The sequence below is a fragment of the Mixophyes fleayi genome, chromosome 6 (assembly GCF_038048845.1).
Source record: "Mixophyes fleayi isolate aMixFle1 chromosome 6, aMixFle1.hap1, whole genome shotgun sequence".
Classification (NCBI taxonomy): domain Eukaryota; kingdom Metazoa; phylum Chordata; class Amphibia; order Anura; family Limnodynastidae; genus Mixophyes; species Mixophyes fleayi.
In genome coordinates, this window is record NC_134407.1 from 155,266,459 (window position 1) to 155,281,413 (window position 14,955).

Sequence of the window (14,955 nt, forward strand, 5' to 3'; positions counted from 1 at the left end):
CATTTGGTTCAGTCTGTGAATTTACTTCTTCTGGATCCTAATTTCCCAGGGTCAAAGTGGTAATTAAAATGCAGCAAACTGGTTAATGGTTGATCGGCTTTTCAAGTACCTCTACTTTGTGTGTTTACCACTAATAACACTTTGCTTTGCATACTTTGTTAATCTGAAATGTACTTTGCCTTTGAAGTCACATACTATAACGCTAAAGATTGATACATACTTGTATGTAGAGAATTATAATTCTATGGCAGTTTCCAGGGTAGTGTAGGACACAGTAAGCAACAACAGGATTTTCTTCATAAGGAGATTACATATGGGGGGGGGGACCCTTAACTGTTTCTGTGCCTGTCTTTGAAATTGCTTTTTAAAGAGCATCTGTCTCTCGGGTGAGAGACAGATGCGCATGATAGTTGCCTAGTGGCCAGAAACTATACCAACTGATGGGGTTGGAGAGGTTATTTATTTTGTAACAAGTTTCCATACACGTGGTATTAAAGTAAAAGTACATCACTGCAGATTTCTTAGGCTTGCAGTAAAGCTTTTGCAGTTGATGGAATGCCCTCTTCATTACTGTGTTGTAAAGACTAACAATTTTAAAATGCAATTCGCCTTATACGTTGTATATGTTACTAATAGCTCTTTTGAAAATGATATATGTACAATTTCAGGAGCTAATCTATCAGAACTAACGCTATCTGATGTGCTCAATGCTATGTCAATAACTAGGGCCCATCTATCTGTGTCATAAGCACTTTGTCATCAACCATGTCTCCTAAGTCAGTAGAAACAGAACACTTAGGTATGATGAGGACCCTCATACAAGAAAAATCATTCACCATTTTGTTCTCTTCTCATTTTCCTCTTTTAGAGATTTGTCACAGAGAATGTTCCCCTTTCCCCGCTTGCTGTTCACCCTCCTCCTCCTGCTGGTTGCCAGCTCCAGTGCCAAGTTCCAAGAGTTTGATGACGGTGATGATGTAGCTGAGTATGATGACAATGACTTTGCTGAGTTTGAGGATACTGTAGATGAGGCCACAACCATGCATCCTCCCCACCAGCTGCCACCCGATGAGGAAGAAGAAGAGGAGGAGGAGGATGACGAGGAAGCCACAGTAGAGGTGGAGGGACAGGAAGAATTTGAACTAGATACAGAGGGACAAGTAAGATCTTGTAAATTTTATCACTGAGATTAGAAATCCCATTTAAAGTTCTAAATGTATTGACACTTATGGAGAGGCGGCAGCCATTTTTTTTCTTGTTGTTGTCAAACTTATAAATATAAAAATGCAACCATCATTTCGCAAAAAAAGTGTCATCAGTTAGTCATGAGCCACAATATGAGACTCTCTCCACTGTGTGTAAGCAGTAGGAACCTAAAGTATGGCACTATAATGTGGAGATAAGTTTTGCCTCATCACACTGTAATTTTTAACTATGATTGAAGACATGCAGAAAGGATTTTCATACGTTGATCAGGTTGGGATAACTGATGCTACAAGTCCAGAATTGTATGGGCAATAAGGTTGGTTATTTTTTGGAAAGATTTGGATTATGCTGTGATTTTTTTGGGGTTCGGCTAACTGAACCTGATGTTGCTAACATTTTGGCACAAAACACACATTTATCACATCCTCATTCATTTGTAATATTTTGCCCGCTCCTATGTAATTTATCATATGCAAATTAGCATCTGTATTCAATTTCGTATTCTGCAGAATAAAACTATTCTTAGTTGACATATCTATATAAAAACCATAGTCTTTCTCTATTATGAAAAGCAGACGAGTACTCTTGTAAAGCTATTGGTTATTTACCTTTATGGTTTGGACTTTACTATGAATTGGGCATTTTATATAACCTTTTCATTTATTGTTTAAAAGTGTTCGTAATATAAGTATATAACACTGCACTGCATGTACTTTGGGGTTGATGTGGCTTTGGGGGGTTGCCGATTGTCTGAAAACAGTTTAGGTAAGTTACAGTTTACTAACTTATCTGTACAAGTATTGTGAAAGGTAAAGAATGTAGTTGAGGGATTATTTTAGAAGAATTGCTTATTAAGTAAGGAGGAATATGGTATAGTTGGCTAAAGCAGAGTCAACTGTGAATGGTTGTAAGGTTCACATTAGGCCATTAAGTATCCAACATGTAAAAATAAGTCATGGGTATTATAATCTGAAAGGCCTAATTATGTAGCCACTACATAGCTTATTTAATAAATTTGTGCAAATAGCACTGATATGCTTTAACCAATAACAAGTGATCAGAATCTGGGTCTGTGCTCGGGGATAATAGTGGACAGCCAGGTACGCTTGTGGTGCAGTGGAGAGTAACTCTAGTAAGTCACCGTGTGTGTTTGCAAATTTAGGACACTGATTTGTGTTTAGTCTTGCACGTTCCCGGTGGCAGACAACTCTTTTTTTAAATAGGTATATGGTATGGCTCATTCACATAGTGAATCACTGTGAATGGTATTGGTGACTTGTGTATTTTACATTGATGCACACCACCACTTAGATCTGGTTTGGCAAAGGTTTATGATGTCTTTAAATGTTTCCAAGAGCAGAATCTGAACACTATGGCACTCTGCAATGCCATAGCAGAGCCGTAGACGTCGGCATCATCAGGCATGCTATGGCGAGATATGTGGGGGTATGAGAAGGCAAGAGCAGGGTGTTTCTTTACAACATATTAAAAAACAGTTGTCTTTAAATGATGATAAATCCTTTGACACTGGCTGGAAAACTCTTTTGCCCAAACCCCATTAGGAATTAGCTGACTCCCAAACCAAATCCTGGATTCCATGCATCCATAAAAACAACATATTTGCCAGTGCAGCTGATCTACTTTTTAATGTCAACATCATTCTTGGAGCCACTAATCCCATCCCTATGTCCCACAGGAAGGTGACACAGACAATGAGCCATATGATGATGAAGAGTTTGAAGGTTATGAAGACAAAATTGATACTGGAAGTTCCATCAAGAGCAAGGATCCTATTACCATTGTGGATGTAAGTCCCATTCAAAATGTACAGAAACCTTGTTCAGCATTATGGGAAATGTCCTTGATGAGCCTCCCTGCTGCATTACATATTGGTGTCTTATGAAATAGAACATATAGTCACAGGCTACACAAAGCACTCTGCATTTCTTCTTCATATCTATATAGTACATACATATAGAGGCAATGGTCGAAGTGGGGCTGTATATGGGGGTATGACATAGCGCCACTTTTCCTACTTATTCACTGTAAAGATTTCATTCATTTTTTCCATACCACCACTTCTAAATTTCCAAGCATCAGATAAATGACCAAATCTGCACTAAAACCATAGCAACCAACTAATCTGCAATTAGGTTTTCTGTTTAGCGCAGGTTAGACAATGAGCGCAAATGTCTGATTGGTTGCTATTACTTGTATTTTTTGAACAGTTTTAGTAAATAACATACTCTACATGCTCCGTATTTAGCTGGATTTAATGTTGTGATCTGACCCCCTCTGCCTGCTAGGTTCCTGCTCACCTTCAGAATAGTTGGGAGAGCTATTACATGGAGATACTAATGGTAACTGGGCTCTTGGCATATATCATGAACTACATCATTGGTAAAAACAAGAACAGCCGTCTGGCACAGGCATGGTTCAACTCTCACCGCGAGCTTCTGGAGAGTAATTTCTCTCTCGTTGGTGAGTACTCCTCTCATGGTCCATTATTGCGTCTATGGCATATTTTAAAGTACAGCTCTTCCCTAAGTACAGTGAATAGTAATTTTGTGGGCTGAATCAAAGTGCCACAATAATTGCACTCTGGTTTTATTTGAATACTAATATTAAGCTTCATTCACTCATACTTTCATTCACAGTGGCTTAGTGGTTAGCACTTTTGCCTCACAGCACTGGAGTCATGAGTTCGATGCCCGACCATGGCTTTATCTGTGTGGAGTTTGTATGTTCTCCCCGTGTTACGTGGGTTTCCTCCGGGTGCTCCGGTTTCCTCCAACACTCCAAAAACATACTAGTAGGTTAATTGGCTGTTATCAAAATTGACGTGTGTGTGTGTTAGGGAATTTAGACTATAAGCTCCAATGGTGCAGGGACTGATGTGAATGAGTTGCGGAATTAGTAGCGCTATATAAAATAACTGATGATAATTCATCTTTAAAAAAAATTGTTTAGGATATGTAATGGAGAATATATTTTATGGAATAACAAAAAGGGATATATTGTGCTCACCACAACTATTAAATTAAAACTGGGGTGCAATAATGGTGTAATATAATTGTTATGGAAAGCACAATGTATCCCTATTTCTGCTAAATATGGAGCTTATGACCAAACACTGGTTTTAGCTCCACTCCCCCTCCAGCTAGTGTTAGATGATTCCTTTTGTTTCCAATAAATGCTGCCATTGCTTGGGATGTAATTGCTCTGAAAAGCTTTGGGCTTCTAAGACGTGTCCCATTTGTAAAATCATAGCAATAATTGTGTGGAAATTCTGATTTAATTTTTTTTAGTTGCTAGTACGGACTGATCAGAATGAGAAGACTTTGCCGTCAGTTAGCCATCTTAATATGAATGATATTAATATGGCACTAACCTATCCTGTTTTTTTTTTTTTTTTTTTTTTTTTTTTTTTTATAAATGCATTGTGTTAAAGTGGATATAAAACATTGAAAATGTATTTGCATACCTTCTTCAATCAGTTCAAGGATCTTTTCTAAAATCATTACAAGTAGTGTGCAGCAAAATTCATATGAAATTGTGTGGGGGAGGGGTGCAAAGTTAAAATACCTTGCTTTGCAAAATCTAATACAGCAGTTGGAATAGTTTTGAAAGATTCAATAACATTTTTCAATTAAGCCATGCAGTCTCCTAGAATGTCTGTCCAGGATTGAAACAGTGGACCTCGAGGTTCATTTATTACAAGAAGATAGCCATAATTAATTTACCCGGCTTTCTAGGGGTTGCAGACCAGCCTCTGCCTAATCAATTCCTACTATTAAATTTACCCCTTTAACTCCAACCATAAGGTATACGCACCCCAGCTAAAAGAAACAATCTTGCTTTTTATTGTCCTGATTACTCCTAGAGGATATAACTCTGGTCTTTCCTCTGTGTGTGTGTGTGTATGTAGGTTTTACTCTTGCTCCTCATAGTGTGATGTGTAGTGTGGCTTTTAAGATAAGATGGTAAAACTGCAGTTTAACACCACAATATAATGTCTCCACTCATCATAGGGGACGATGGGACAAGTAAAGATGCAGTAAGCACTGGGAAACTGAACCAGGAGAATGAACACATCTACAACCTTTGGTGCTCAGGACGACTGTGCTGCGAGGGCATGCTGATTCAACTCAAGGTGCTGTCATTTACAGTATAGCTTTCTGCCTGAAGATGTAGTGAAAGCTTAGCTTTTTAAGCAGAGTGGTTTTAACGTGATGAAATGCTAATCTTAACCTGTCAGTATTCATTAAGCATATATGTAATAGAACTGCAACAGTTTATCGCAGTCTCAAGTAGCCTGTCAGGCGAGAACGAAGTCTTCACTAAAGGTCCAGATATGCCTATTGATAAAAAAACAACTTCGAATGATGTACTGTTGTGGGGCCAGAGACTGGCCTCTCCTCTAATAGATGCCCTACTTGCACATATAGCCAGTTATAACATCTTTGTAGAGAAATATATATTGTGTAGGTGTTTTACCTTGTTTCTTTTGACCTTTTGCAGTTTTTGAAACGCCAGGACTTGCTTAATGTGTTAGCTCGCATGATGCGCCCAGCGTGTGATCAAGTGGTATGTAATGAAATGGTTACTTATGCTGGACTGTAAGCCATCTCATGAAGGGAGAGAATAAGTTTGCGTACGCTAGATAATAAACTAGACTGACACCCCCTCCCCTTCCCCCCGAGTTGATCCAGATTTTCGCTCCATGTAATAAGCGTCATTATCCCTCCCCTTTTTTTTTTTTTTTTTTTCTCTGAACTGTTTTTGTCTGCCGACTCACCTTTTTAGAATCATAATTTTTCTGCATTATTCTTACTGCTGTGTTTTGCTTGTTTTTGTTCTTTTTAGTTCTTTGCTACTGGCACCTGTAGTAGTTTAATAAGAAACATGGTCCTCCAATGTAAATTTGAGCAGAAAGGTGGTTGGCTCAACCAAACAAAGCTTTGATGTGCAAAGCTGAGCACAGAGGAGTGTTCTTCGTGACTTCCACACCCTCTGCATAATTACACCACTTCACTTGAAAAGTCTGCGCATTGTAGCTATTTACATTAGGAATTTGAATGCACACTCTGTCCCCATATACAAATACGCAGGAATAGCACCTTTTGAAAAGGCCAGTTCCTTAAGTGGGAAATGTCCGCTAACTATGCAAAACATTTATGGTTTTATATGGACCTTTCATACCCACGTAAAACCACATTAGTGTAGCAAACTACTGAAAGGTTGCTGATCTAGTTTAGAAAGTTTGGACAAATGATTGTCCATTCTCATTTAGTCATGGTGACATTGCTTGTCTTGCCTCCAACAATCCATACAGATACATTTCCATCACTGATGAGATGTAGACCATACGACTAGATCTGTGAAGCTTTGTGCTGCACCACATGTGTGTAACGTGATACACAAAATGTTATTTCAGATGTATTACTTGGCTTAGTAATCAACAGGATTTGATATACTGTATATTATTGTCCCGTTTTGGGCTTATTTGCTCTTTAATACATATTAAATCAATTGCAACTGTTGCCATGACAGTAGTTTTGCTCTTGCATATTAAGACCTACACACTCCTGATTCTCCACACTTTGTCTTCCAGCAAATAAAAGTGATGATGAATGAGGAGGACATGGACACATACGTGTTTGCTGTTGGGACTCGGAAGACCCTTGCTCGGCTGCAGAAAGAAATGCAGGACTTGGTAAGGTTATCAGACTCTGAGTATGAGGGTGTACAGAAATTTGCCTGCCTGGATAGTGTGATAAAGACCTGGTAATATGTCTGTGTTTCTGTGTGCAGAGTGAGTTTTGCAGTGACAAACCCAAGTCTGCAGCCAAGCTGGGTCTCCCGGAGTCTCTAGCCATTTTATCTGAGATGGGAGAGGTGACAGATGGTGTCCTGGACACTAAGGTACAGACATTGTTGCTACATCTACCAGCTCTTTTCCAGTTGCCTTTCTCCTTAGCCATCTAGTCATCATATTTTCTTTTTCTCTTCCACAGATGGTTCATTTCCTAACGCATTACGCTGATAAAATTGAATCCATCCATTTCTCGGACCAATTTTCTGGTCCAAAGATTATGCAAGAGTAAGTACTCTTATCGGTCTCCTTGCACAAATACTTCTAATGCGTTTAAAAGCCTTTTTCAAATGATGAACTGCTTTTTCTTTTTAAAGTAAGTCAGTCTCCTACACAGAGTGGAGACGGCCTTTTGTTAGGCAAATTTACTAGAAACGTTCTCGTTTAATGGCAAAGGAAAGATACATATGGAACAAATGCCCTGTATCCTCCATTGCTGCCTCACACTCCTGGGGCTTTGGGTTAATTTCTAGCCAGGATGTTATCTACATTGCATTTGTGCGCTCTCTCTCTCTCTCTCTCTCTGGTTTACTTATGGGCACTTTTTGGTTTCTGTAAACATACTGGTAGGTTAATTGGCTTCTGTATATATTACCCTACCTGTATGATTGTGGAAGGAAACTTGTGTGTTTGCACACATGATTGTGAGCCTGTGGGGACTTAGAAACCTGTGTCATATGTTGCTGTTGTGTTGGTTTGTTGAATATTAATTTAGCCCCACAATGTGTTGGATATAGGTACACTTTATGTTCATATATGTTTAATGTCCTGAATGTATGATTTCTGAATGAGAGATGGTAAGCCTTACCAGGAACTAAGCCTGTAGACTGTCATTATGAAAGCTAAATTATGAAAGCTAAATATTTTCCAGTTTACAATTTTGTTACATTTTTGTGTTGTGTATCCAGGGAGGGTCAGCCTCTCAAACTGCCAGAAACCAAGCGGACTCTTCAGTTTACATTTAACGGTAAGAGCAAGTGGATTGTGCTCTAGATGCTGGGTGTGGGACAAGTTATGGTCAATGGTGATTCTGGTGAACGTCTGATTTTTCTAATATTTTTCAGTGCCTGGAGCTGGAAATGCAAGTGTAAAAGACATGGAATCCCTTCTGCCACTGATGAACATGGTGATTTACAGCATTGATAAAGTGAAAAAGTTCCGTCTGAACAGAGAGGTGGGTGACCTATGGCAGACTTCCATTAGAGTAGGCCACCAAAACCTAATGTTTTCTAGGTTTGCACGACCTGAACACTGTGTCGGCTGACTTTTATATAAGCCCCCATCCGCTATTCCTGTACTAACAAATCGTACAGGCTTGTCACTGCTGTATACAATCGCACAAAGCCAACTCATAGCTTATAAACCTCTGTGCATTAACTTCAGGGGAAGCTGAAAGCTGATAAGAACCGTTCTCGCGTGGAGGAGAACTTCCTGAAGCTTACACATGTGCAACGCCAAGAGGCGGCTCAGACCCGCCGCGAGGAGAAGAAGCGAGCAGAAAAAGAGCGCATCATGAATGAGGAGGATCCTGACAAGCAACGGCGGCTGGAGGTAAGCAAGGGGGTAATAAAATGATAAATTGTATTTACAGTTTATCTTGCAGTAATGTACAACTGTACAGTCAGTAATTGAAGTGTAATAGAACACCACAGCAATTTAATTTTCTCTATATTTTCCATTATTACAAGCAGGGAAAATAGACTTCTAGTATAATACCTCTGTGAATGGAAAGCTTAGTCATGTGGCAAATGAATGTTCTAACGGTTGAATAAAATGTTATGTTTCAAGTCTGGCTACTAGAATACCGTTGCACTGTATGTAGCGAGGAGTAAAGCATTTTGTGACTGGACATATAGGTTTCCTTTCTTTTACTGTCCCACAGACCATGGAACATAGAGCTCGTCTCTTCATATTTTCCCTTTAGCCACCTCTTGAATATTGTTATATCTGTGTGGGCATTTCCTGTGCTTATGAAGTATATGTATCAGTGTGCACATATTTGTTTCTACATTTGCAGTGTTGGGGTGAATCTTATAAATTGGCTCTATGAAGCCTGCTTGAGAGCATGATGGGTTCTGTGGAGCACATACATTTTCAATTGATTTATGTGTCTGATTTAGACTCCCCTTATGAATTTTCCACAATATACTGCCATTGCTCATCTGTCTACAGTTTGGGCCTAGCTGGCAAGTCTACCATATTTGACCACTAATGATACATTTATCTGAGTGGACATGTATATATGGAGACCATGCAGTGTGTTTAATCACTGTCGGCCTTTGTTTCCTTCCCTCTGGTTCGGAACCATTAGACAGTAAAATTAGAGCACTCTGCCCGCATTAGGGTAATAGTGAGCGATGCTAGCTGGGATGCATTGCGTCCCTAGTAGAAGTCAATGTTGCTCAAGGATAGGGGAGACCTGTATAAACTTCCTCCTGCACAACTGTGGCACCCATTGCCAATATGTATGTATGTTTTATGTAGATGTGTGTGTGTATAGCCATATACCAGTCCTCAAAACTGAGACAACCCATCCTGTGTGACATGGAGGCGTTTTGTATCAGTACGTGCAATAATGTGTAAATGTTATACAGAATGTAGGTAACCTCCAAACCCAGAAAAAAAATCTGGACACACAAGTGAAATATATCCTTGTCCCTAGTAATAATTAGTCATGTCATCCCTTTACATTTTGACTCTAAGTGGTGTCAGACTGTGATAAACATGGCAGACTATTTCATTTATTCATACATATCACTTCTCTACTTCATTCCTACATTGCAGTTACTGCAGCCAGAGATTACACTGCCTGTAGGAAAACTGCTCAGTCCTAGGAATTCTAAATGGCCCGATCTTCGCATTCGGTCACAAATAAATACAAATCTTTACACAGTAATGCTCTGTAATTGCTTTCATTCCCTAGACACAATAATTAAATAACACACACGCTGTAATACCAGGTTTTTAGTGGCAACAGGACCACTATACCAAATACAAATAAGTCAAAACAATCATGAAATGTTAATGTTAGTTTGGGTTCATATACTACTTCTGTATAATAAGGAATAAACTTTGAAATATGGAAACATTAGAAGTCCACCAGGAATACCATGACCTATACAGAAACTTGAGGGATTTTAATACTTGTAACTGCCTTACCCTAATATACTTTATTCATGGACAACTCAAAGCTTTTTTTATCTCTCTATAACTCGCCCAGGAAGCTGCTCAGCGCAGGGAACAGAAGAAGATGGAGAAGAAACAGATGAAAATGAAGCAGATTAAAGTGAAGGCCATGTAATATGGTCTAGCTACTCCAGAGCCTGTCCCATTAACCCCCACTCGCAACTTGGATCAGGAGAGGAGGGTCAAAACAGAATCTAATGTAGCAACATGATCAACCATTACTTACCATTTAATTGTCTTCTAATTCATAGTTATTCCTTATGGCAATATAAGGGTGAACTTTTATCCATGTTCCTGCTGGCTTGGTGTCCTGTTCTCCTAGCATCACTTTGTGGCCTGACCTGGCTCTACACCCAGAAAATGCAGGGTGCCCTTCAGGCACTGAGATAACAAAGAACATGTTCCTGTGTGCGTTCAAGAAACTCTGCTTTAGGGGTTTTCAGGCCAGAGACTGCCTGGCTGTAGTCATAACACTTAATGTGCACCTGTCCACTGTAGTGGAGAACACAATTTTGTTATTAATTCAGCCTATTAATTGCCTAGGAACAGTGACATCACAGACTTGTAATATCTCAGTGATGTCCCTAGTGAATTGCACAATGACTGCCTCTAGATGTCAGGTACACTTTTTAAATATTTACTCCAGTACCATGTACTCTCTTCCGAGGACTGTAACAATGTTCTGTTTAGATCCTGTACTTCTCTATGAAAATGGGGTGTTTCTAACAATCTCTTGCTTGGACTATTGAGCCCTTGTCCTACACTGACAGGCACCTCTAATCCATAGAAGTTAGGGAAAGGGATGTTTGGACACGAACCACAGGAAATCATTCTCCTATCTCTGCTTGAATTTGGACCCATAATTATGTCCGTCTTAATGGTTTATTGGACAGCTCCCTCAATAAGAATGCAGTGAACAGGTATTATGCCCGAATGTAGACCTTTTCTGAGTTATATGTAATGTGCTGTGCCTAAGTTATCCGTAGTTTCTCAGGAGCCGATTCAAATATCCATGAGGTCCCAGAGTAACAGTGTGTCTATTTTACTACATGATGTTGTAGATAAGCATCTTTGCTTGGGATCTTTCTAGAGGTGCACGCAACGATGAGTGATTTTTTTTTCATTACCGTATCTGCCTGTAAAGCATGCAGTGGCTAGGTTACTATGGAACCTCACGGCTAATTGAATCTGCTGCCCACACTGAATATGGTGTCATTTTATCTGACCACTACCTTGTTTTGTTTCAAGGAGGCTTTGCAGTTGGGTTTGAATTTGCTTAGTGACTTTTGGGGCTGGCTGTAATATTAATCAGACACATTCTCAGACACTTTTGTTTTCCCATATAAATGACCCCAAGAATGATACAGTTGCTGAAGACACACATGAGGATTTTTTTTTTATTTTTTTTTTGTTTGTTTTGTTCTTTAAGCCTCCCTAGTGTGCAATATATGAATAAATATCTGCTGCAAATGGCTTAAAAACTATACCAGCCTAAGACCTTCAGCCCCTCTAACTGTATTCCCAAAATATATTCACTCTTCCATTACTCAGTTGTCCTAAAATTGACATTACCCTTGCTACAGATTTTAAATATAGGAAATATATTTTCACACGGTCTTCCCAGATGAGATAGTTCTTTCCACAACTCTACAGTATCCTCAGTAGAGAGGATAACTTGTAATCCATATAGAAACCGCTGCTCTCTTATTTCGGGGATATCTCTGATAACTTTAAGTGTGTAATCTCAACCGTAACTTGCAATAGAAAGTACATTGGGGTTATTTTTCACCCTATAGAAAAGATACAGGATCATTTTTTAATGCTCATTAAAGTTTGTACTTCAGTTCTAGAGTTTAATAACATGTTCCCCAAGATTTTATGCATATAATATAAAAACAAAAAAAGTATTTTAAGTTATTATAACATATTTGTGAAAGCTATATCAAACAAAAAAAAAGTAGTATTATTGATAGAGCCTACCTGCAGGGGGCAGTAGTAAGTCTGTGTGTGTGTGGATTACGTATGCTCAGTACTGTGAAAAGAAAAATGCTTTCCTTTTGGCCTCAAAGTGCACCTTTTACCTACACACAATATAGGCTGCCATTGCTGGAACAGTAATTATGAGAATGCAGCCTATGAAATCATTAGGACCATGTGACCTCACTGAGGCATAGAGCCTGTTTATTCCAAATTGTGCTGCTGTCAAACTTTATTCATATACTGTACCTAATCTGATCTAGGTACGGTCATACTTTAACCATATTCTAATGCCTCCTAATCATATTTTGATAATCCTGAATTCAGCTCTAGCAGTGGTAATCCATACACACAAGTGCTGTGCTCCATCTGTTCAGAAAATTCAGTAGGCTACAGTTTTTTTTTTTTTCTAATCTAAGCAAATATATGGTCTCAGTGAGACCAATACCCTCTTTCTTCTTTAATAGTAAAGTACCGTTGTCTTACAGCACCATAGCTGAGAGTTATGTACAGGAAAAATCAAGTTTAGTTGTAACAAAGTAACACTAAGGGGATAAAGCATATAAATCAGAAGCTATGCAAGACTGAAATAGTTGAATGTTGCAAAAAGATAAATTCCTGTTCTCTAATCTGTGTCAATATATAAATTAATGACTATAAACTAAAATAAAAATGTTGCTGAGGGTTAGGCCAGTATGTGAACTGTGTAACTTAATGCTGTGATTCTATTACAAGGTTAAAGATCCTGCTTTAAATTATGGGTGATGATCTAATCTGTGTGACAATAAGAAGTGTGTCTACCATTTTCTAATACTGGAGGATAATTTGGTATTAAGGGGATTGGTCAATTTTTTAGATTACTTAAATTTACTGGTATGTACATGCCCTCCTGTAACTTATGCTAAATCAACATTTTATCTTCTAGTTTCCTTCCACACTTTTTTCAAATATAATGATATCATAGGACAGGGTTGTTTTTGTAGCATAACACAGCTCTAATGAGACCAGATTATAATTATATCTGAGGACAGTAAAAAACAACTCTGCCTGATAATAAGAGACGGCTGAAGAGCACAGAATGAACTTCTAGAGATAAATCGGTGTATTTCATAACACTTTCAGGATGGTGTGTATAGATAATAAATTAAATAAATTTTCTGAACACGGAATCCCCCTTTTTAATGCCTTTAAGGTGCTGTCCAACAACGACTCCTTTTAATCTTCAGTTAGCCATATATTGAATGAATTGCATGATTATTTTCTGTGTTCTAGTCAAGGAGCAGCTGAATACTGTTCTGAGGATCTAGGGGGTAAATGTATGAAGCTCCGGGTTCTTCAACACCCGAGAGTTCGGCGTCTTCAGCGCTTTAATTTCCCTTTACAAGGCAGCGCCGCTTTAAATTTAAGCGCTGAAGACGCTGAACTCGCGGGTGTTTAAGAACCCGGAGCTTCATACATTTACCCCCTAGTTGGCAATGATTATACCAGTTCTGTTAACGCTAAAGCTACTGACCCACTTCTAACCCTGAATTATTTTCTTTTTTTTTTAAAGAAAGCTCATTGTATAGGAGTTTGATTGAGTGAAAATGTTTAGCAATAAAGGAGAGGTAATCATAAATTTAGATACTCAGGAACCCAACATCCAGTTGCTGCATTCAAATACAATTTGTTGTAGACAGTATGTGCTGGTTATTGTATATTTTATCTTGCTGTGATTAGCCTTCTGTCTGCAACATTCTATTTCTTTCCTCATCTGAGATTATGTGGCCTCTGCGGATGCATGGCAGCTATTATCCATCATTCTGATTTTTACCTGGCTAGTCAACATTAAAATGGAAGTAATAAAAAGAGCTACTGTTCTTTGTGTTTTGATTTGGGTAAGTGGGCAATTTTAATATCTAATTCTGTTGGGGAAAACTGAGATGGAAAAGGATTTCAGAAAACTAATTTAAAAAAAGCTGAGTATCCACACACAATGCAAAGGCTAATGCATTCTGGGGATGCATAAAAATGGGGATACATGCAAACCATATTGCCATTTAGACCACCTTATAAATTTGGGTTACAGTTTTGGCAACTCGCTGTAAGAAAATATAGGACAGCTTGAGAGGTCATTCGAAGATGAATTCTATAAAGGGGAATGTAAGAGTCAAATTATAGAGAGGATAGAAAAAGTAGGTTTGTTAATTTTAAGGGGGAGTGGGTACCTTAGATGTCGCTTAATTTATGTGTGTAAATATATCTGAGGTCAATACAAAGATTTATCTGTTTAACTTTTCATAACAAGGACCACACTAGAGTTCACAATCCACAATAGTATGGGGTTCCTTATTGTAAGGGTGGCTAAGCTGTGGAATTACTCATCACATAAAGTGATTATGGCAAATTAACAGACATTGACCATGAATTTGGATTCCACTCTCTCAAGGAATAATATCTATAATCAGTAGAAGACATAGGAGTAATTAATCGACTAGTGCTATAGTGGAAAATGTCATACAGTTTTTGATGGGACCGTACAAAATTTACTTGCAGTGTAATTTAGGAAAAGTGATGTAAGTTGTGTGTAAGCAAAATGAAATGCGCAAACAGTGTTGTAAGGCAGAGTTTGTTCTCTTTGCAAGCCCATTGTGGTACACCATCTGCTCAGAAAGCAACTGTTAATCACCTTGTTAGAGCCATATTCCATATGGTATTGTAAAACATAACCT

General features: G+C 38.5%; 1 protein-coding gene across 2 annotated transcripts in view; it reads left to right on the top strand.

Moving 5' to 3' along the window:
• Positions 1 to 14,092, top strand: part of CCDC47 (coiled-coil domain containing 47) — a 15,569-nt gene extending 1,477 nt beyond the window's left edge. For both annotated transcript variants that reach the window (XM_075176838.1, XM_075176837.1), the window contains exons 2-13: positions 869 to 1,160; positions 2,903 to 3,013; positions 3,513 to 3,687; positions 5,238 to 5,359; positions 5,728 to 5,793; positions 6,821 to 6,922; positions 7,021 to 7,131; positions 7,224 to 7,309; positions 7,990 to 8,048; positions 8,146 to 8,255; positions 8,465 to 8,632; positions 10,302 to 14,092. In XM_075176838.1, coding sequence (XP_075032939.1) covers positions 885 to 1,160; positions 2,903 to 3,013; positions 3,513 to 3,687; positions 5,238 to 5,359; positions 5,728 to 5,793; positions 6,821 to 6,922; positions 7,021 to 7,131; positions 7,224 to 7,309; positions 7,990 to 8,048; positions 8,146 to 8,255; positions 8,465 to 8,632; positions 10,302 to 10,382 — 1,467 coding nt within the window. In that variant the 5' untranslated portion in view covers positions 869 to 884 and the 3' untranslated portion in view covers positions 10,383 to 14,092. The remainder of the gene's footprint in view (positions 1 to 868; positions 1,161 to 2,902; positions 3,014 to 3,512; positions 3,688 to 5,237; positions 5,360 to 5,727; positions 5,794 to 6,820; positions 6,923 to 7,020; positions 7,132 to 7,223; positions 7,310 to 7,989; positions 8,049 to 8,145; positions 8,256 to 8,464; positions 8,633 to 10,301) is intronic.
• Positions 14,093 to 14,955: the final 863 nt, after the last annotated feature.